The following is a 24,983-nucleotide window of genomic DNA, read 5'->3' on the forward strand; positions in this document are numbered from 1 at the left end:
TTGGTTGTCGAATTGTTGGCAATGTCAGAATCGTCGATGTTTCCGAGCAAAGCGTTACTGCCGGTCGATCTTTTGACATGTTTTCAGTACTCAATTTCTGATGAGGGTTTCTACGACAGTTTGTATTTGTTTTCGTTTTGTCACTTTAAAAGATGCTGGAGGCTCAGATGCTGGAATAATATTTACGTCTCGTGTATGTTTACAAACATTTTATAGATGATGGACGCAACATTTCGTTATGTAAATAGTTCAGATATACCTCATAAAATTCAAATAAAGATGTAAGTATAATCTATTGTTCTGGAATGCTCATGTATTGTGATGGAGACATGTTTCGCGTTTGTCCCTCAGCTTCGACCATATGATTTGTCAACCATAAATCGTATCCGATCATCCGACTGTGTCTGATTATTTTTGTTCACGGATTATCAATATACATTTGTTGATTTTATTTTTAATTGCTATGTGGTGATTCATTATTATATACAGAGAACATTCTTGAACTCAGATTCTGATACTAGACACTGAATCAGATCCGTTTTAATTTTGTTTTTATTTACAGAGGAACTTTGGAAGGCGAAATAAAAACACATTCTTACGAAACACTTCTGCGGAATCCTCTGCTGAAATTTTCTGGTATCAATTTGGAGAAGTATCCACCGCTTAAAATATGCGTTGAAATATATAGTGATGGAAAGCGTATTGGCTTACCAGTCATATCCTCTTATAGAAGTTTTTCCAGTAGATGGAGGTAAAATCAGACCAAAATGTTTGAAAGAAAATAACTATCATTTTATTGCAGCTGGAACGAGTGGCTAACGTTACCAATTTTGTTCAGCGATTTGACTCGCTATTCAATACTGGCGATAACTGTCTATGACTGCTCTGGTAATCAAAATGATGAAACCGTAGTAGGTGGGACATCGATTTCATTATTCGGAAAAACTGGAGTACTTCGACAGGTGACAAATTAATGAAACGCGTATTACTGATACCGGTTACAAAGTATGATTTTAGGGTTTATATGATTTGAAAATGTGGCCCGAAGTAAGGGCTGATGGTAACTATCCACCAAGAACTCCAGGAAAATGTAGTCTTTTCTCAAATAATCAGATGCAACGACTTTCGAAGCTAGCCAAAAAACACCGGAACGGACAAATAGAAAAGGTATAATAGGGATTTAAGTATTACTAATCGAGTGAAATGGTTTTCGTATACTTATTCAGAGCTGCTCCTAATCGTTTTGAATGAGTTATTTGCGATTCATATGGACATAAAATCTGATTTCAAAAATTTCTAAAGGAATTTTCAAGAACATAACCAATAATTCGTGCTTGGCAAAATTCATAGACAAATAATAAACTATAAGCATTCTATGCTCTATACAGATATTTTATTTTTTAGTAAACAGTTTAACCGATACTTCATTTTTTCATAGGTTGACTGGCTGGATCGTTTGACTTTTAGAGAAGTTGAACTGATTAATGAAAAAGAAAAAAGGAATTCAAATTTCTCCTACCTAATGGTGGAATTTCCGGAATTATATGTTGGAGACAAAAACGTAAGTAAATAATCATCAAATAATTTTTTTTTAATTTTGCTTAATCCTAGCGTGGACATTCTTGTTGATGAACGTAACTTTAACATTAACATTAATGAACTCGTTAACATTTTTCCTTACCTCCATTATATTGGTCCTCAGTCTGCAGTTTGCAGGCTACTGCTAGATAACGGTTTGTCCTATCGACTCATCTAGGGGCATGTTACTACTGGTACATGTAGTGGCCATCAGGTTCGCCTCTTCATTTGGTGTGTAATCACCAATGTTCATACATATTTTTGATTGATCTTTACCCCGCGGTTTTGTCTATTTTCAGGTCAATATCACCACTCGTTATGAAGCTACGTTTATGTACATTAGGGTGCCAATGAATGTATGGGAAAAAATCGACCCTAAAATTTCAAAAAGTTACCCTACACAAAATGTTCACCACCTCCAAAAAATACCACATGCCAAATTTCAGCTCAATCGGATTTAAGGGAGAGTGGCGCAAAGTGGTCAAAGTTTGAGTTTTTTGAAAATCAAAAAAATCACCCCAATTTTGTCAAAAATCGGCACTCTGGGAGTTTTTTTTCGGCATGCGAAACGAAAAGTATGGTTTAAGGTGCCAATAAAAATAGTTATCTCGATTTTTCATTCGGAACTTGCTACGAAATGTTGATTTGCACAATAATATACCCTATGCAAAATATTAGCTCATTCGGACTTTATTTAGTGGTGTCGCAGACGTTAAAATTTGAGTTTTTCGAAAATGGAAAATCACCGGAAAAAAAATTGATGCCAAATTTCTTGAATTGCATGAAATTGCGTTAAGATTTACAGTTATCTAAAAAAAAATTTTTTTTTCCAAAATCGATTTTTCAGACGGAAAAACGACAAAAGTAATCGTAGTAGTACAATAATGAGCCTCGCTATGAGTTTGCTGTTTATTGCTACGAGATAGAATAAAATTTTCATTCCATTGCAAACATCAAACCGAACAAGTCGTTTCACTTTTTGCTCTGCAGCAGATTATGGGCCCAGTCATATGGTCATAGCCGGAAGACTGGAAGCAGTTTTACTTGTAGAGAAACCCGGGACATGTTGCTACCAAGTGTCCGGGGAAACAACATCAACCGAAATTAAGGAAGAACAAGCGTCTGTGTTGCTTTTTCGCCATGGGAGACGTTATCACCAGTGAAGGGTATTTTGATTTGGGTGCACCATGGCATAGACGGAAAAGAAGACTGTGGACGAAGCGAAGGTTAACCACGAACAGCGAATAACACCAGCATGAAGGTCGTAGCGGAGGGTATTGTCGTGTTGAACAGCGACGGTGGTCAAGTTGATGTCAGCGGAGTACTCAAGATTCCGAAACTGGCTACAAATCTGCTATTCGTAAGCAGTATCTGCAAAAGGGGGAAAACCATAATTTTCACCAAGGACAAATGTGAAATTCGGGATTTTTTTTTTATCCAAAATATATATTTTTATTAAGGCTCATATGGCGTCAGCCTAACGGGGCCGGGAGTTCAATATTTCGACAATATTTGCTTACAACTATGTTAGTAATATGTAACCGATTACTCGCGGTTGGCTCGAGGTTAGTATTACAAGTGTTCTCATAATTGGTATGTTGCAGTCTTCGATGCTCTGTACGTGTGCCCGACACGGGATACTTCCTGTTGGGATACAGCTGACCATTAATCAGCAACGCCCCCCTAGTCTGTACCCCATATCTAGCGTGGTGCATCTTCTCGACTCGAGGAATCCAGGATAGAATGGTCACTAGCCGGCGCAATCATCAGCTTATGAAATTCGGGATGACGATGGCGATCTGGTTATCTCCGATAACGAGAGTTGCGACCTGTACAGAGCTAATCGGTCGGGAATATCACTTCTGATAGTTGAGCTTCGGCATCGACGTCCGGAGCATCTCTACGAAGGTGTACTAACGAAGCTCAAACGGATTACGGACGAAATCGATTTTCGAGCCGGAACGTTGTTTTATCCCATCTGTTTATTTTATTGAATTGCTCAATTTCAACTGTAACAGAGCTGAATTTATCCATGTGCATTTTTATCTCACGATTATTGTGCTGTATATTACACAGTACAGGGTGGTCATCCATTCGGGAAAAGCGGGAAATGCGGGAAAAAGTCGGGAATTGCTTCATGAAGTCGGAATTTTTTCGGCGCTCTAAAATGTTACTGTATGTGTTTAGTGCGTGAAAATGTTGCACAAGATGCAACAACTTTCTTTTTTTGGCATATTAAGATGAAAAACGTCATGTTTGTTTCCGAGTTGGTCGGGCTTAAATCAGATCAGATCATGTGAAACTTTTATGATTTCGAGAAAAACGAACTTGAAGTTCAGTGTTCTGCAATTTTCGAACCTTTCATTTTTTTTTGTTCAGAGACGTATGACGTATGACAATTGCAAAAAAAAAAAAAACATAAAGTTTTATGCCGAAAACAGAGAGCTATTTGGCTTCCTCTACGCGATGACAGTGGTACCGTGTCGACGTCTGGTGGCGACTTTCAATTAGGGGCCATAATTTCGGTCTCAAACTCGATAGTATAACCTCTATCAGATTAGAAGACACAAAGCCAAGTTTGAAATGTTAAAATTTGAATAAAAATGTTGACAACATATTATTTAATTACTTGAAACACTGATTCCTGATTCTTATTTAACCATTTGTCTATACATTTCCGACATTTTTACTGAAACTTTTAATCATAATATTGGATTGGGGAAAAAGAAATGTCGTATATTGTCAATATATGGCAACACTTAAACATATCTTGCGGCTATTTAAAGTCGACAATCTGTGCTACAAGTGTCATATGCCATATTTTACGTTTTTACTAGCTGCGAGGTAAAACTGCAACGAAGGCGGCCGAAAAAAATCACGTAGTTTATAGACCCGATACTGTAACGATTCGCACAGCACAGCGTTGGTTTGATCGATTTCGTTCTGGTGTAGTGGCTGTCGAAGATACACTCCGTACTGGTAGGCCAATCGTCGTGGAAACCGATAAAATCGTTGAAATCATCCAAGTAGACCGGAATGTGAGCACTCGCTCGATTGGCCAGGAACTTGGTATAGACCATAAAACCGTTGAAGCATACACTTACCATTTTCAATCATTTCTGGGTAGTATTCCTCAATAGAATCGTCGAATTCGAATTCATTGTCATCGCTACAGTCTAAACCTCACTCTGGAATAGTACATTTGGCGATCTTTCACACTAAAGACCAGTTTTTTTCACTTATCCGTTTAGGCAGAGTGGACCAAGTTTTTTTAATATACTCAGCTTACCGGCAGATCCTAGCATCAAGTTGAACAAGTCGATGGCGCCGAAGATGGAATTATGAACAGAAGAAATGAAGTCAGTTCCATACAAAGAAACAGTCGGGTGTTTATTTTTTGCAGCTCAAGTCGCTGGTTGTCCTCACTGGGAAGTGATGAAGAGAATAATCCGGTAATTGAATGCGAAGGACAGTAACATCAACTCCCATCGCATACTTAACTTCGAACACAAATTTCAATTTGACAGCAACCGCTAAGGCTTTCACCGTTCTCGGGTTCATTAGACGCCACACTCAGCCATAGAGATGTCTATTGCCTCAAATCGTTGTATGTGTCTCTCGTACGCAGTATATTGGAATACGGTGTTACTGTTTGGGCCCCATACCACGCTGTTCACATCGCTCGTCTGGAACGTGTGCAGAAAAGTTTCATCCGATATGCTCTTCGTCATCTCCCCTGGCTCAACGACCAACATCTGACCACTTATGAAGAACGCTGCGCACTGATTCACTAGTATGAGCCGACACTGCAAAAACGACGATAATTTCTCCAGAGACTGCTGATTTTCGACCTTCTTAACAACAATCTTGACTGTGCTGAAGTTTTGGGCAAGCTTCGAATCAACGCTCCAGGTAGAACAACCAGACAATTTGTTTTCTTCCGGCAAGCAGCACATCGTACTCTATACGGACAGAATAATCCCTTGGATGTTTGTTGCCAACGGTTCAATGAAGTGTATTATTTGTTTGAATTTGATATTTCCGCGCCGTCGGGATCAGCTTTGTGAGCCGAAAGAGAGCGTTTCTTCAACGGTACGATAGCTTACTATCTCCGACACAACACCGAGCACGTAATACTAGCCGGAGATTTCAATTGCGTTCTCCGGCACAACACATAATAACAGAAGCCCTGCTCTACAGGCAACGATACAGCAATTAGTACTGAACGACGCATGGGTAAAGCTCTACCCCGCTATCTCCGCTCCGACGTTCATTACTCATAATGCGACATCCAGGCTCGATCGCATGTACATCAGCAATGGACTCTGTGAGCAACTTAGAAATGCCGAAACCCACGTTTGCTCATTCACAGATCACAAGGCTCTAACGGTGCGAATATGCCTCCCCCTGCTTGGCAATCCACATGGTCGTGGATTCTGGTGTCTTCGACCACATATACTGACAGATGAAAATATCGAAGAGCTGCAGATTCGATGGCAGTTCTAGACACACGACACAGAAGAAATTTCCCCAACTGGTTAACATGGTGGCTGGCATGTGCGAAACCAAAAATTAAATCTTTTTTTCGTTGGAAGTCACGAGAAGCATACAACAAATTCCACGTAGAACATCAACGTCTGAACGTTCAACTTCGACAAGCATATGACGAGTATTTTCAAAATCCTACCATGCTGACGACAATAAACCATGTGAGAGCGAAAATGCTTACGCTTCAGCGAGAATTCTCGCAGAACTTCATGCGAATCAACGAAACCATAGTGGCGGGTGAAAACATCTCTATATATCAGCTAGGTTAAAGACGTCGTAAAAAACAACGATAACTAAACTGACAACCGAGAGTGGCGACACACTGCAAGGTGCACACCAATGTGAGAACCACTTGTTAGAGTACTTCAGCAGGCTCTACGCAGCAGCAGACAGCAGAGAGGATAGAAACGACACATTCAGATGCGGTAGAAAAATTCCCGAAAACAACGAAAGAAACACTGCGTTAATGGCAGAAATATCCACCACAGAGATACTCCGTGCCATCCAAACATCTGCGGAGAAGAAATCGCCAGGTGCCGATGGATTACCAAAAGAGTTCTACCAGAGAGCGTTCCACGTAATACATAGAGAACTGAACCTAATAATCAACGAAGCTATGACATCCGAACTTCCTTCCGAGTTCATAAGTGGTACCATTGTTCTCGTAAAAAAAAGAAACGAAGTCATCACCCCAAGAGCGTACCGACCGATAACACTACTAAATGTGGATTTTAAAATCCTCGGTCGTGTTTTGAAAAATCGTCTAGAAAATGTGCTGCGAATCCATGGGCTACCGTGCGAAGCGCAGAAGAGCTGCAACCCGGGACACTCAATATTTGAAGCCACTTTCGCGATAAAAGATCGAAACTCTTTGCGAGAAAGAGGAAAGGAAAATTGATTTCTTATGACTTAGATCACGCATTCGACCGTGTTTCGCATTTATTTCTCCACCGTACGATGATATCGCTCGGTATAAATCGAAGCTTCGTCGAACTTCTACAACGTATTTCCTAACGAACTACCTCTCGTTTGTTGATAAACGGGAATCTCTCAACAGAGTTCTCCATCGAGAGATCAGTGAGACAGGGAGACCCGATGTCAATGATGTTATTTGTACTCAATCTTCATCCATTCCTCACACAACTCAAGCACATATGTGACGACGACTTATGTGTTGCGTATGCTGATGATATCAGCGTAATCGCGACAAGCATAAACAAAATCGAGCGTAATGAACTCTTCAGCCAGTTCGAATTGGTTGGTGGTGCAAAACTCAACTGAAATAAAACAACAGCGATTGACGTTGGAGTGATAGATAGAAATAGTCTGGAAGTGCCATGGTTTCATACAGATACGAACATAGAAATTCTGGGTATATTATTCGCTAACTCAATGCGGGCCATGATAAAATTGAACTGGGATGCGGTTGTAGTGCGAATAACACGAAATATCTGGATGCACTCGTTTAAGACACTCACACTCACGCAAAAAGTTACATTGCTGAATACTTTCATCTCCTCAAAAATGTGGTATCTGGCATCAAATATCATATCGAACAATAGCCATATAGCGAAAAAAACGTCAGCTATGGGGTCATTTATGTGGAGAGGCCTACCAGCACGTGTACCGATACTCCAATTAGCGCATAGCAAGTAAGAAGGTGGATTGAATCTGCAGCTCAGAATCTGCAGAATCAACCGACATCTCCGAGAGATTGAGTCAATACCGTTTCACAATTCTATTTACACACAATCAAATCTGTACTCTGCAGAACTACCTTGTATTAGAGAAGTAATACGACATGTACCCCTGCTCCCACTTCCCAGAATTCAACAGAATCCGTCCAGTGATCTTATCCATCTTATCCAATAAATAAATTTCATTTATGTTATTTAATTCCCTAATATGCATATTTTTTTCAGTGTACTGTTGTCTATCGCGAACCAGATAGTGATACTAAATACTTATTTGCGTCAAAACCAAAACTAGTAACAATATTGGACACGGAAACATTACAGGTATGTGCAAATATATAACCATAGTTCAAAATTCTATTGAGTATCCCACTAATATGACAGCTTCTCTGCCCAAAATATGCATGGTTGGCGTAACCATCAAAACTCTCAGTGTTGGGAAAACGCGTTTTCCTTGTTTTTTGCCTAATAATCATGACGGTAAAAAATTTTATGAAATGATGTGTCTATTCAACAAATGTTAATTGCCAAAAATGGATCGAAGCGGTTTTATGAGTTTTTATCATTTCAATTTAACAGAAAATCGCATTACGTTAGTTTATGCGAACAATGTGTTGGTTGGACGATTATTCACAATATTGACGTAGACATGTATGAACTCCGCCTGCGAATGACGGATCTCTATAGTAGCATGTCTGAGAAAGAACATTAAACTATTGGAAACCAGAGCAGAGGATCCAAAGCCTCTAAGGAGGGTGGCTGTAATAACTGTTATCCATGGTTATTATGCAAAGAAAGAAATGGATAAACTCCTAATCACAACCCTCACCACAGTGAATCCTGATTCTTACCTTCCCTCGCTAACAACTATCCTTTCCATGATAATCGCAAGAGAACCACGCTATAGAGGCGACCCTTCTGGCCTTCGGGTGGCGATTACCATACCAACATTCCTTCCCTTCTCAAGGTGTCTGTAAGGACGTGGCCGGCGTCGTTATTGACCATTTAATCGTTATTGACTCATCAATCGTTTTTTTTTGGTTTCAAAAACGTTCCTGTAGGACCTTCCCACACAGAGATATTTCAGTTTGAATGAAAAATCACCCCTTCGTCTTTGATGATGAATAATTCAATAAGCAACCATCGCACCGTAATAAATTCTGCATAAGGATAATTTGTTACTTTGACGAAAAAAAATTATTTAATGTTTTTGCATCGATTTAAAAAAAAAGTGCCAAAAACAGGATTTTCATAGTGCTTTACAAAAATTCACTACTTAAATTCACTGTAGTTCTGCAAATATCGCAGTAAGTACTAGTGTTCTTACCTTAGTGTACTAGTATCTGTGAACGTTTCATATTGATACGTTCAGTCGTTTTTTCTATTTTCCTGTTTTTCTATTTTCCTGTTTTCCTTTTTTTCCTGTTTTTTATAATTTTTTATCGTTTGTATTTTTGTTTTATAGTTGCAGCAAAGTCGTTTTTGACAAATTTAGCGTTTGTTAGAATGGTTTACATCTGATAAGTTTGCGGTTGATCTTTGTGCGTCTTCATATTCAGATGATTTTTTCTATCTTGCTACTTTGTATTCCGTAAAAAACTGTTCTGCGAATTGGAACAAGAACTCTTTCCGGTTTATTTGGCATATACAGTGTAAACCTGGTCTATGACGAAAGTAATTGTTCATGGACTGTTCCATTTCAGTCGATAGCTAGCCTGACTATTTTCAATGAAGATCTCCCATATTTCCGAAAACGAGGCGAATTCATTTGTTTGTAGGCGTCTAGTTTTTTAGTTATTTTGTCAAAGCGAATAAATCGTAGGGTTGGCTAGAACTTTCCTGTGGCCACAATTTCCTCAAAACATGGGATCCCGCTTTGGTAAGTAGAAATAAACCAGTTTTATTTTTTATACCTTGTAAGTTCCACGAGCATATAAACCCCAATATGTATGTATTGTATTTCCGGTATTACTGTTGTCCAATCGTTCCTCAAAATTCGGCAACCTTCTTCTGCTGTGCACTTTTTAATATGTTTAATAATATTGTTATCTATTGTCAACGAGAATGCACTGATAATATTATCTGACATAATGTTCTTTCTTGCACAGCCTGACGACCCTTGAAAGTAGATGGTAGCATTTCAGGAATATCTCCTTCGTCAAATTTTGACCACACAATACCATCGGTTCGGTCCTCTGAAAGTTTTTTTCAGATGTTTCTGCCTCAGAGTCTGAATTACTTAGTATCATACACATTTTTTGAGCATATTGATGACACTTTCATGTTCATCATTGATGATCGACTATTCATCGTTATCTTCAGTATCAAATGTTTCACTTTGAATATAATCCGCTTCATCTTCAGATGGTGATTCAGAAGTTGTTGCATCTGATTCTATATCGAAACAATTTTCATTTATGTTCCTCAGATTTTCCAATCACTCAGTTCTATTTCATATTCATTTCCTGCATTTATGGGTCAAAAAACGTAAAATAAACAACTTGTTAGCACAAGAATCGCTTGCATGGAGATTCGAACAACAAGTACTACTTCATTTCGTTCGATAACTCGCAAGTAGATCGGATAGGTTTTCGAAACGATCCAACAAAGGTGTTTTTTTCCACATCGAATCAGACTGTGTTTTTTTCATCGGTTGCGCTTGCGAGTAGAGCGAAGCTCAAAGTGGTGCGCGACCGAGACGCAGAGGATACAATTCATACAGATTCATCACACACGCCACACAGCAGCGGCAAGTATAAGTTTATTTTTCTTTTGTCCTCCTATCATTCCTTCTACCATCTGTGCTCGATTTACACCATTGTTCATCTGTGTGTTTACCAAATCGGCAAACGTTGGCATTAGGGGTGTCTATTTTTTATTGGTTACATTACCGTTGAAATTTTATTGGAACTTTTTTTCATTTTAGAATTTTATATAAATAAAATAAATTAATATAAATATTATCCGCAGCATAACCTTATAATATTTTTTTTTACTTATTCATTTTGATAATTATTATATTCTGTTCATATCGAACAGTTGGCCGATTTTTCTAATATGGCTGAGGGCGGAAAGGACCCCCCGTTGACGCAATTGAATATTTCTGATACCGAACCTCCTCCTGAAGAGCAGGAGGATGAAGCAGAAATTGAGGTAGAAAATTCTGTTTACGAAGTTGATAGTTCCGAAGATGAGGAAATCGACGAGAAACAGGATTTTCGTCCTAAAGAATACCCTGAAGGCTCCAAAGGCCCATTCATTGTGTACTTTAGACGAAAATCCAAACCTCTCAATGTCATTCGTATCTCGAAGGAACTAACTCAACATTTTTCTGACGTTACCGAAATTACACGGATGGGGTCAGACAAACTACGAGTTGTCGTCTCAAGCAGGACCCAAGCGAACAAAATAACGCGCTGCGACCTCTTTGCGATTGAGTATCGTGTATACGTACCCTGTTGCAACGTCGAAATAGACGGCGTAATAACCGAAAAGGGTTTGACCCGAAAAGAGATAATCGATGGTGTCGGTCGCTTCAAGAACTCCACACTAAAAACTGTGAAGATTCTTGCATGCGATCGACTGAAATCTGTGTCACATAAAAATGACAAAAGAATTCTCAGTCGGACAAACTCTTTTCGTGTGACTTTTGAGGGTTCCGCCCTTCCAAATTACGTTGCAATAGGGGCACTTCGTTTACCTGTTCGATTGTTTGTACCCCGGGTAATGAAATGCAACAAATGTATGCAACTCGGTCACACGGCCGCCTATTGTTGCAATAAAAAACGTTGCGCAGATTGTGGAGAGAGCCATGATGAGAATCCTTGCGCGAAAGAGCACAAGTGTCTTCATTGCGGCGGGACTCCTCATGATCTTATTCAATGCCCGGTGTACAAACAACGAGGGGAAAAACTCAAGCGTTCCTTAAAGGAACGTTCCAAGCGGACTTTTGCAGAAATGCTTAAGAGTTCCGTGCCAACGACACAGGACAATCCCTACTCCATTCTGCAGAACGACGAGCCTGTTGCTGACGCTCCCAATGCCGGATGTTCCGGTACATCGCAGGGTGCCATCAGGAAAAGAAAAATTACTTCTTTTCCATCACTCCCCAGAAAGCATACCGAAACTTCCCAAGTTGGAATGAAGCCTCGAACTGAACGTGCTGAGAATAGGCCGAAGCAAGTACCTCCCGGTTTACGTGGTCATGCTACCAACCAGGGGTCCTCAGCACTTCCCGGAACAACAACGAACACGTCTGTTCCATTTTCGCGGTCGAAGCAACAGCCACTACCTGGCCTGCTTGCGCTTTCAGACCTTGTGGATAACATTTTAAATGCTTTAAATATAAATGATCCTCTTAAAAGCATAATATTATGTTTGCTTCCGGTTGTGAGAACATTTTTGAAAGAAAAATGTGGCTTTTTAGCAGCGTTCATTTCCCTCGATGCCTAATTCAGCGCAAGAGGTCAAGGATTTGACCACTGTCATACAGTGGAATTGCAGAAGCATCATCCCTAAACTAGACCAATTTAAATTTTTAGTTCACAGTTCTAACTGTGATGTATTTTCTCTCTGTGAAACATGGCTTTGTTCAGCCGACGAGCTGAATTTTCACGATTTCAACATTATTCGCCTAGATCGTAACGACTCGTTTGGTGGCGTACTATTGGGGATCAAAAAACGTCAGTCCTTCTATAGAGTCACTATCCCATCGATTACAGGCATTGAAGTTGTCGCTTGCCAGATACAAATCAATGGCAAAGAACTCTGCATTGCTTCGATATATATTCCTCCCAGGACTACTGTAGGCCGCCATCAGTTCTTTGATATTATCGAGGCATTGCCGGAGCCGCGGTTAATCTTAGGTGAATTCAACTCCCATGGAACAGCATGGGGGTCACTCTACGATGACAACCGTGCCACGTTGATTTATGATCTGTGCGACAACTTCAACATGACAGTTTTAAATACTGGGGAAGCAACTAGGATAGCCAACCCTCCTGCACGGGCAAGCATGCTAGACATATCTCTCTGCTCTTCTTCATTATCCCTGGATTGCACATGGAAGGTAATCCAAGATCCCCACGGTAGTGATCACCTACCAATAATTTTATCGATCGCCAATGAATCAAAATCTAGTGAGTCAGTTGATATTGCGTATGACCTCACGAAGAATATTGACTGGAGAAAATTTGCAGAATTAATATCTGAAGCAATCATTTCGATGCATGAACTTCCTCCCCTTGAAGAGTATAATTTTATATCAAGTTTGATTTACGATAGCGCACTTCAAGCTCAAAAGAAACGTGTACCGGCTACCACTTTCCGACGTCGTCCTCCATCACTTTGGTGGGACAAGGAATGTTCAAAGGTCTACCTTGAAAAATCATCCGCTTTCAAAAAATTCAGGAAAACTGGATTAGTGGAATGGTTTCGAAAGTACCAAGCTCTAGAAGCCAAACTAAAAGGTCTGATTAAAGCAAAAAAGCGTGGATATTGGCGGAAGTTCGTCAATGGTTTGTCAAGGGAGACCGCTATGAGTACTCTTTGGAATACGGCTAGGAGAATGCGTGGCTGGAACCATACCAATGAAAGTGAGGAATATTCTGACCGTTGGATTTTCAAATTTGCAAGGAAGGTTTGTCCCGATTCTGTTCCTGCACAAAGCGTCGTACGCGATATTCCGCTCCATTGCGATTATGAGAATTTTTCGATGGTAGAATTCTCAATTGCCCTCCTCTCATGTAACAATTCAGCTCCGGGGTCGGACAAGATTAAATTCAACTTGTTGAAGAATCTTCCCGACTTGGCAAAACAGCGTTTGCTGAACTTGTTCAACAAGTTTCTGGAGCTGAATATTGTCCCGCATGACTGGAGAGAAGTGAGAGTGATAGCCATACGAAAACCCAACAAGCCGGCTTGCGATCACAACTCGTATAGGCCGATTGCAATGTTATCCTGTATTCGCAAATTGTTAGAGAAAATGATTCTACTTCGTTTAGACAAGTGGGTCGAAACGAACAATTTGCTGTCAAATACGCAGTTTGGCTTCCGCCGAGGTAAAGGGACGAATGATTGTCTCGCGCTGCTATCTTCTGAAATCCAAATCGCATTTGCTCGCAAAGAACAAATGGCTTCCGTTTTTCTCGATTTCAAAGGGGCATTTGATTCAGTTTCCATGGAAATTCTCTCAGAGAAGCTTCATAATCGTGGACTTTCACCAATTCTGAATAATTTCCTGTACAATTTACTGTCAGAAAAGCACATGAATTTCTCTCATGGCAACTCAAAATCTTCTCGTTACAGTTTTATGGGCCTACCGCAAGGCTCCTGCCTAAGCCCCCTCTTGTACAGTTTTTACGTCAATGATATGGATGATTGTCTAACTAGAGACTGCACGCTGAGACAACTTGCAGACGATGGAGTTATTTCCATCACGGGTACTAATCCCGTCGCTCTGCAAAAGTCGTTGCAAGATACCATGAACAATCTGTTCACGTGGGCCCTCAAGCTGGGTATCGAATTCTCTACGGAGAAAACTGAAATGGTCGTTTTTTCTAGGAAGCACGAACCCGCCCAATTCCAGCTTTACCTATCCGGCAAAACGATCCAACACTCTATGTTTTTCAAATACCTGGGTGTATATTTTGATTCTAAATGTACCTGGGGGAGACACATTGCGTATTTGAAACAGAAATGCCAGCAAAGAATCAATTTTCTCCAAACAATAACCGGAACATGGTGGGGTGCCCATCCAGGAGACCTCATTCAGTTGTACAAAACAACGATATTGTCAGTGTTAGAATATGGCAGTTTTTGCTTCCGATCAGCTGCCAGGATTCATATTCTCAAGCTGGAGAGGATACAATATCGTTGCTTGCGTATAGCCATGGGGTGTTTGCATTCGACACATACGATGAGTCTCGAAGTTTTGGCAGGAGTACCCCCGCTTACTCTTCGGTTCACAGAATTATCCTACAGATTTCTCATCCGTTGCAAGATCATGAATCCATTGGTGATTGATAACTTCGAAAATCTACTCCAGCTGACTCCTCAGTCAAGTTTTATGTCTTTATACCATGAGTACCTTACCCACGACGTGCACCCTTCACCAGGCATCTCCAACCAAGTTTGCTTCCCATACTTTTGCAATTCCTCTGTCATTTTTGATCTGTCCATGCGACAAAAAATCCATGGAATACCAGATCACCTACGCTCCAATGTTATTCCGTCGATATTTTCGGAAAAATATGGGAAAGTTGGATCTGATAAAATGTTCTTTACTGACGGTTCATACATAAACGGGTCCACTGGCTTCGGCATCTTCAATGAAAATTCCAGTGCCTCTTTCAAACTCAAAGATCCTTCTTCCGTGTATGTCGCAGAAATGGGTGCGATATACTATGCTCTAGGGATCATTGAAACACTGCCCATCGACCATTATTTTATTTTTTCAGACAGTCTCAGCTCAATAGAGGCAATCCGCTCAATGAAAGTTGATAAACGCTCATCTTATTTCCTAACAAGAATAAGACATCTATTGAGTGTTTTGGTCGAAAAATTATTCAAGATTACCTTAGCATGGGTTCCCTCTCATTGCTCGATTCCGGGGAATGAGAAAGCGGACTCGCTAGCTAAGGTGGGCGCTTCAGAAGGCACACTTTTTGAAAGGCAAATTGCCTATAATGAATTTTTTCACATTCCTCGTCAGGACACACTTGTTAGTTGGCAGCGCATGTGGAGTGAAGATGAGTTCGGTCGTTGGTTACACACGATTATCCCTAAGGTCTCGACGAGTGCATGGTTCAAGGGATTGAATGTAGGTCGTGATTTCATTCGCGTGATATCTCGGCTTATGTCCAATCACTACAACCTAAACGCGCATCTCTATCGCATTGGGCTCGCAGCAAACAATCTTTGTGGTTGTAGCGATGGCTACCACGACATCGAGCATGTTGTCTGGTCGTGTATCCGGTTCCATGCTGCTCGCTCTCAGCTCTCTAGAGCACTGAGAGCAAAAGGCAGACAATCGGATATCCCCGTCCGGGATATCTTAGGTAGCCGGGATCCTGATCTTCTGCTTCATCTATACCTGTTCCTCAGAAACGCCGATGTCAACGTTTAATGATGTTTCCTTCGTTGTGTCCCCGTTTCATATCCCTCCTATCCAATCGATAAACTTTTACTTAGTCGCGGCAATACATACACACACTCTTTACAGATGCACGGGCCAAAGGTTGTGCAGTCCACTGATCATTCAACAAGAGCCAAAGGTTGTACCGCTCATGACAACTCTACACGAGCTGATGATTGCGCCGGCTAGTGACCATTCTATCCTGGATTCCTCGAGTCGAGAAAGACGCACCACGCTAGATATGGGGTACAGACTAGGGGGGCGTTGCTGATTAATGGTCAGCTGCATCCCAATAGGAAGTAGCCCGTGTCGGGCACACGCATAGAGCATCGAAGACTGCAACATACCAATTATGAGAACACTTGTAATACTAACCTCGAGCCAACCGCGAGTAATCGGTTACATATTACTAACATAGTTGTAAGACAAAAATTGTCAAAATATTGGACTCCCGGCCCCGTCAGGCTAACGCCACATGTGCCTTAATAAAAAATATATTTTGGGAAAAAAAAGTACTACTTTAGCTTCTTCTTCTTCTTCAATGGCACTAACGTTCCTAGAGGAACTTTGCCGTCTCAACGTACTTGCGTCATTTTTATTAGTACTTAGTTGAGATTTTTTCTATGCCAAATAACACGCCTTGAATGCATTCTGAGTGGCAAGCTCTAGAATACGCGTGATCACAGTGCAAGTCGGAGGAAATTTCTTTGACGAAAAATTCCCCCGACCAGAACGGGAATTGAACCCGAACCCCCGGCATGTTAGTTATGACGCTAAACACTCGGCCACGGGAGCACACTACTTTAGCTTCACAGAAATTGAAACTTATCAAGTGTATGCCCAATTCCACAATTTACCATTTACTTGTATGTTATCATGTGATGGTTATCGAAAAATAATGAAAACTGTAATTTCAATACAAATCCGAACTGTTCATATCAGAAATTCACTCAATTCAATAGTGAGAGTCATTCGATTAACTATAATTTCCAAGCAATCAAAGTGACTGCTCTTGGGCAATATAGGTGTAGACATATGTATGTACCGGAAATGAAAGTGGGGGAGTTAACTTCGATTATAAATAAACGTGTTTATATGTTGTACAAAATGTCACATTAGTCTAAAAAACATGCGGCATTATATACATAGTTGTTTTTCTAATTGAAATTTGAAAGCAGTCAAAATGACTTCCTCGGGCAATCTAGTGTTAAAATGGTTTTCTGAATAATTCTAAATTGTTTTCTAACAAACTTACCATGTTTATATGTACGGCGTATGTACATGGTTAAGAGTATGAATCAATAAAAAGGTGAATTTTGATTATGTTGGCGTTTACGTCACCATGCATATTTGGGTAGTTCTGTCTTTTTTTGAATATTTAAATGTTTAATGTGTATATTAAGTACATTTAATTTTCAGGAAAATTTGGTGGAACGGAAGCATCACCGTCTATCACGTTCAGCAAGGTCCGGAATATCAGATCGCGATGCAAAACCAACAGCTAGGTTTGATATATTATGAACATACTCTATGGTCGACATTATACATGTTTTTTGCAGTGTACGTGATTTACTACACTCGATTGTGTACAGGTATTCCTCAACATCGCTGCTTGGCAGCGAAGAGCAGGATTTGATTTGGAAGTATCGTTTCTATCTAAGCACCCAGAAGAAAGCGTTGACCAAATTTCTCAAATGCATTAATTGGGAAACAGGTGCAGAAGTTCGCCAAGCGTTGACGCTATTAGCCAAGTGGGCACCAATGGATGTTGAGGATGCACTAGAACTACTCAATTCATCGTTTAACCACCCCACCGTGCGACGGTATGCAATATCCCGTCTTGATCAAGCACCGGACGAGGATCTTCTTTTATACCTCTTGCAGCTTGTACAGGCCCTGAAATATGAACATTCGGAAGAAACATTTGTATGTGCTTTCCTTTTTCTTTTTCTAATGGGTCGAAATTAAGTATATGTTTTTTTTTTATTTTCAAATGTTTTCCCAGAAATCGTATCATAATTTTGCATCAGATAAAGATTTTCTGCAAATAATGGAGGACAATGCTACGGAAAACAGTTTCGAGAGTCGTTTAGCCACCGTCGGTAAGTCTCTTTCATTAGAAGCCGTGCTGAATGGGATATTTTTCAATGAAATGCTCAGATCGCCTGAAATTAAAAGAAACGTCAAATAGTATTTGGTTAGTAGAATACTTGAATAACATAGTTTTCTTTCAGACGACTCACTATTACGTAGTGAGATTAGGCAAGATGTAACGACAAATATGACAACTAAAAATGAAGAGGCTGCAATATCGAACGAATCGAGTACCGTGTTCAACGACAACGCGGATGTCCCCCATAACTTAGTCACGTTTCTGATTGAACGTGCGTGTAAGAACTCAACATTGGCGAACTACCTGTATTGGTATTTGTCAATTGAATGTGAAGAAGAGACTGTGAGGAAACAAGATGAACGAGTTCGCGAAATGTACGTTGCTGTACTAAATTTATTTCTCCGACAGCTCTCAACTGGTGTGTATATATTATGACAGAGTTTGTGTTGAAACTAAGTGTTGTTTAATTTTTTCCATTTTTAGGTAGCTCTGAATTGAAAATGATATATCATAACTTGAAAGAACAACAGAAGTTTATCGACAATTTAGTGAGACTGGTCAAAATGGTAACAAAAGAACCCGGGAACCGTAAGAAAAAAATGGAAAAATTCCAACAGCTTCTGACGGACGGCGATATGTTGAAAATGCATTTTACTAAATTTGATCCTTTACCTTTCCCTTTGGATCCGAACATTTGCATTCGTGGCATAGTGCCAGAGAAGGTTACCCTTTTCAAGAGCGCTCTAATGCCATCCAAGTGAGTACACATGAAAGCATACAACCGTATTAATGCTAAAGATAGTTACTCGTACCAGTGGGCAGTTCATTTAAGTTGTTTTTTGGTGTTATTGCCACAGATAAAACGAATGACTATCTGTTTGCATATTCCTTGTATACTCGAGAACCAATCGAGGACCAATCGTTCGACGTGAAAAATTGTATATAAAACAACACTTCCTCTGAATCGAAAGTCATATTAACACAGACGATCCTTGGCTCTGAATTATCTCATGTGAACCATTCTCTTTCCCTGACTGACCAATCAGTGTTCCTTCGCCATTTTCATCATTGAACGCATCATCGACTTTTCCAGTTCGCTGTCTGGTACGCATGACATGTGTCGAGCTTGAATTGCTTTAAAATGTTCGGCTTCTTTAGACGATTTCAACCGTTCTTGTAATTCCCGATGAAAATGGCCAATGTACTCCAACATTCCCTTTTCCATCGTTGGACCGGGTCCGGAGGGTCTTTCGCCTGGTTTGCTTACTTATAACGACTTATTGGTAATAATTTTTTAATCGTTGGATTTTAATAAAACCTTCTTGATGACTGTTCGACTAGACTGTTCCTATCAAAAGCGAAAAAACCAGTGCATTGAGTTTGTTTACAACGTTACTCAGAGATGGTCTTTTGGTTTGCAAATATTCTGCGCTAGGTATAATTCATATAGTACAACACATCGAAAGTACAGATAACACAGAAATATTAAGTCATAAAATTATGGTAGGAGGGACCATGCACTTGATCCAATATTTGAGCCGTACAATACTCCAGTGGTTGGGATCAACCCATAAATTGGTTTCACAGCATTATAATGAGCACTCCATCGAGTTTGCGACAATATTTTAACAAAACACCTGTGTGGCTCAGAGACATTCTGCAGCAATCAGTTGAAACTGAGTAAACAGATTCAACAGTTCTAAAAATGTCAGATACTGTAGATTCTTAGCAAAATCACGTTGCCCTCATAAGCCCAAAGAGTTGTCCACAAACCCCATGGATCCAGCTTTTTTGGTAAAATAAAACCTGAACTCCTCCATTTGATCCTGACATGGTTGGAGTAGTCGATAGCCTGCGAATGAAAACTAAACCCTGTCCTTCCAGTTGTTAAAGGATATTCTTCAGCTTTTCCCACCCTAAACGAAAAAAACTAGGAGTGGGTTTTATCGTTCATAGCGAGGAAGAAGACGCACCACGCTAGATATGGGGTACATACTAGGGGGCGTTGCTGATTAATGGTCAGCTGCATCCCAATAGGAAGTATCCCGTGTCGGGCACACGTACAGAGCATTAGAGACAGCAACATCCCAATTACGAGAACACTTGTAATACTAACCTCGAGCCGACCGCGAGTAATCGGTTACATATTACTAACATAGATAATAAGAAAAACTGTCAAAATATTGAACTCCGGCCCCGTCAGGCTAACGCCATATCAGCCTTGATAAAAATATATATTTTGGAAAAAAAAATAGCGAGGAATTTTACCAAATATGGTTCATGCAGATTGAGTGCTATGCTGGCTTTGAGTTTATGGAAGCATCAGATATTATAGGCCTTCCAAATCAGCCTAAGGTTCAGAAGATCATAGGGTCATTGACTGTCTTGAATATATAAAATATATATGAAAATATATATTATATATAAATATAAAATCCAAGTAACTTTGCTTCCGTTTTCATCGATGAGATATTAGATTCTCATGTTCACTCAAACGTTTTTAGTTCTAAAACTTACGCAGTATCTAAAGCAAAAAGATCCGAGCAACAGGAAATGCTTAAGGGTATCTCATTTTGATCATGATACCACAATTTGGGTTGGACAACCCTGATATGATATGTAGAATACCAAAAAATAAGACAAAACAATTGGAGAGAAATAGTTATTCAATACTAAAGTAATATATGAGCAGTGTTGTTTTGGTATTGATTGTGTCATTTTAGTATTGGAATAATATTGTGGTACGATTGTTGCAGTTTTGCGATAATCTTCTATCAGCGATTACCATAAGGCCACGAAGCAATAAATACGAAACTTTTCAAATTTGACTCAAATAAAAGCGTATTTTCTAGAGGTTCTAGAAGTAAAATCCTCAAATATTGTTTTACAGCAACCACAGTAACGCCACTCGTGAAACAACATTTTGTTCTGCTCGAATAATATGATTAATTAAGGGTGTATTTCGCCATTTTATGAACTAAATGTAAAAATTACACGAAGCTTAGATGGGAAATTCTATTTCTTAAGCATTGAAATGGGTAAAGAATCATTTTAGATAAATGAAGGCCAATCTTCTTATAATAAATCGGTTTTCAAGGATCCAGTTTTCTTCCAGTTTTTTTTAGATCAATCTTTCAGTTTTTTTTTAAATATTATTGCCGAGCCGAGCGCACGAATCACCCATATTCATTTATAGGGAATTCGTTTTTTAAACTGAGTTAGTGCCAAACTGACTCTGTAATAAAAAACCGTTTTCAGTTTCACGAATGCGGCGGTTCGTTGGTGTGCGGTATATAGTCTGATTTGTTTAGGCGATGACAAATGTACAGTGACGTACAGACGTCGGTCTGGTGGCGATATTAGTGCTTGGGAGGTAAATTATTCTCTATCAAATCAGAAGGGCCAAGTGCAGTTTAAAATTATAAAAGTTTGAATGAGAATTTTTGCTTCATACTGTTTGATTACCTAACACATGTAGTCCTGACACTCACTTAACCATTTGTCGATGCATTTCCTGTTTGTTCCACAAATAATTTCTATTATAATATAAAATTATCATCAGACACAGTTTTCGTTCAATATGTTTTTCAATTTAAAAAAACCCTCTTATTTCATCACATAAAATAAAAAAAGCGATACGTTAAAGTAAATTTTCATTCATAATTTTGATTTTGAAAGCATGTTTATTCCACCTGAATATCCATAATTATTTTGCTGTGAACTGTGTACAAAAGGCCACATCCACACTTTCTTGTGACATCACCGAGAGTGCAGTAGAAGAAAGCCCGCCAAAGAAAACGCGCATCAACAGAATAGTTGCCGAATAGCAGTATTGATGCCCATTTTTATGCTAGGAACCCGATTGCAACGAAACCATGGACGAAACGTGCAGTATAGGAATTTATGCATAGGAATCCTCAACTCGATCATTGTCGAAATTCCGATTACCGTCCATCTAATACGGAACGGATGTTTCCATCGCCAATAGCTCGTGCAAAACCAGCAGTTCGACAACTACCACGACTGATAAATAGCAGAATTCTCCGACAAATCACTCCAGTAATAGCCTGTTGTAAGTTGGCAACGACGACTTTCCAGTACTCAAATTCATCGCTATGATTGTAGCCTCAATTATTGAATACCGAAGGTACATCTACTTCAAAAGGCGTCAACGCGTTATTGTCTGGGTTATTCGATTCAAGCACAACCTTTGCAGAAATGATCGTCTAAGGATATGACAAAAAGGAGCTGCAGTAAAGTGATTATTTGTGCCGCAAGTTAAACACAACCATTTCGCCCTGGGGAGTATGTTCCGTCTCCAACGGAAGATTAGGATTTTTATTTTTTGCTACACCCTTCGAAGCATACCACGAAAATATTTTCCATCAGCTGAGCGCACGATCACCCACATTCATTTAGATTTCATTCGACAACCGATATACCGAAGACAACCGAAGAAGAAATAAACCAACACAAGCAGCAGTAATAACAACAGTACCATTAACGCAGTAACTTCATCAGGACTATTTGCCATTCTTTCCTGCAGTGTCCATTCTTGTCGGCGTGTTTTCAAAACCGCCCGAACATGTGGTTTAACGGAATAATGAACATAAAAATCCAAGAAAGATTCTCTAACATGGATTTTTCCATAGTGACTTGTATTGTTAGATAATACTATAAGTCATAACCAGTTACCTTCATTCAGAATCATGTTTTTTTTTCATTATAACCGCCTCCTCCGCTCCCCTAGACTACGCCACTGGTTGTGGGCTTTTGACAGATATAGACGGAAGAATAGTGGAGGTTTAGAGGCGAATGAACTGCAAAGTTTAAAGCCTCTTAAAAACAAAGAAAGAAGAAGAAGAATAGTGGAGTGATCAATGTTTTTCACATTACTCTTTACACCAGAGATCCCCGTTTGTTTTGGGCAAGAGATCCCTTTTCCTGAATTAAGAGTTTTTCTTATTCATACTAAATACTTACCAATTTAAAAACTTTGTAAAATAATAAAAAAGGTAAATATCAGGAGGATGTTTGAACTTGAATTTGATTGAGACTTCCTCCGTGTTAAATCGCGTACATGTATCAAATACAGAGCAAGTTGAAACATGCATGAAGGACTTGTACACATTATCTTGCACTAACTTGTGCACGATCTTCGACTTGTTGAGTTTTTGAAAAGTACCATAATAATATTTTCTACTAGATTATTTATTAGTGATCCTTATAGCAAGTTGGTTCACATAACACAACTTACACAGTATTTTGAAAGTGTCAAATACGAACTTGTGTTAATTATTAGGGGTAGATTCCCTTCGTCGACCCCAAAGTCAGTTTTCGTTAATGTCGACGATGAAATTTCCATTCATCTCTTCTCGAGTTAAAATGTTACATATGAACACGGAATTATTTTTATTTACCCAGATGAGAAAAATTCGCTACATAATTTTATTTTTATTATCTTTTATATTTTATATATTTTTATATATTTATATTTTTCCATACCTATTTAATATGTTTTCTTAACTTCCCGAATTATTTTCATAACTTTCTTGACATATAAACTTGATGCAGACCGAAATGCAATAATCAACAATAATAATTCGCATCCATTGCTCCGTTTTTGTGTTTTTGAGTGACATACGGACCCCAAATCATTTTCATTTATATAAAGGTATCAAAACAAAATTTCGTTTTAGATTAACCTTCCTGACAACGGATGGGTCCGAGTATGTGGCAATATTCAAACACGGCGATGATTTAAGACAGGATCAACTTATCCTTCAAATGATTACTTTGATGGACAAATTACTGCAAAAGGAAAACTTGGATTTGAAATTGACACCGTACCGTGTATTAGCTACCAGTTCGAAGCATGGGTTCATGCAATATATAGATTCAATTACTGTAGCCGAAGTTCTAACGATGGAAGGAAGTATTATCAATTTTTTCCGTAAACACCACCCTTGCGAGACAGGCCCATATGGTATTCACGCTGAAGTGATGGACACTTATATCAAGAGTTGTGCAGGTTATTGCGTAATAACCTATCTGCTAGGTATGGTTCACCGAACACTGGAATTATTTTTATTATTGTGTTTTTATTCATTGCAGGTGTGGGGGATCGCCATCTGGACAATCTATTGCTGACGCATACAGGAAAACTGTTCCACATTGATTTCGGTTACATTCTAGGTAGAGATCCTAAACCAATGCCACCTCCAATGAAGCTCAGCAAAGAAATGGTTGAAGCTATGGGTGGTCTGAATTCTGATCATTATCAAGAGTTTCGAAAACTTTGCTATACTGCATTTCTCCATTTACGCCGACATGCTAATGTCATGTTGAATCTATTCGGTTTGATGGTAGATGCATCAATCCCGGACATCGCTTTGGAACCAGATAAGGCGGTTAAAAAAGTGGAGGACAATTTACATTTGCACTTAACTGATGAAGAAGCTGTACAGCACTTGCAAAATTTATTAGACATCTCTATCACAGCTGTTATGCCAGCATTGGTAGAACAAATCCACAAACTTGCACAATATTGGAGGAAATAAATTTATAATTAAGAAAAATGTATTTGCGTTTCCATTTACTTCTTCGACACTCGCACACTTCACACTTATTCGGACGGAGAAACATGTTATTTGCAAGTGGTTGAAAAATCTTGAACGAGAATTGTGTCTGAAAATAATCTGATATTATAATGAAAATAATCAATGAACAGTTCTGCGATTGGACCCATGATTGTAAGTAAGAAAACGTGAATGTTTTGAGGTATTGGTAACAAAAAAATAATTTTGGGCGGGACGAAGTTTGCCGGGTCATAAATATTTCGGTTCGACTCTGAGTTTGATTTCAACAGGATTTTTTTTCATTATTGATCTTAAGTGGACACTTAGTAGAGTTAACC

The 24,983-nt window shown here is 39.3% G+C and overlaps 1 protein-coding gene across 1 annotated transcript; it reads left to right on the forward strand.

Moving 5' to 3' along the window:
• The first annotated feature begins 100 nt into the window (after positions 1-100).
• LOC129764737 (phosphatidylinositol 3-kinase catalytic subunit type 3) lies at positions 101-24,649 on the forward strand. The gene is made up of 13 exons (XM_055764173.1): positions 101-281; positions 563-751; positions 803-962; positions 1,018-1,167; positions 1,439-1,561; positions 8,049-8,144; positions 17,374-17,459; positions 17,514-17,880; positions 17,960-18,056; positions 18,189-18,485; positions 18,551-18,824; positions 23,767-24,125; positions 24,182-24,649. Exons 1-13 carry the CDS (start codon positions 217-219, stop codon positions 24,625-24,627), a joined length of 2,709 nt encoding a protein of 902 aa, XP_055620148.1. The 5' UTR covers positions 101-216; the 3' UTR covers positions 24,628-24,649.
• Positions 24,650-24,983: the final 334 nt, after the last annotated feature.

The sequence above is a fragment of the Toxorhynchites rutilus genome, chromosome 2, assembly GCF_029784135.1.
Source record: "Toxorhynchites rutilus septentrionalis strain SRP chromosome 2, ASM2978413v1, whole genome shotgun sequence".
Lineage (NCBI taxonomy): Eukaryota > Metazoa > Arthropoda > Insecta > Diptera > Culicidae > Toxorhynchites > Toxorhynchites rutilus.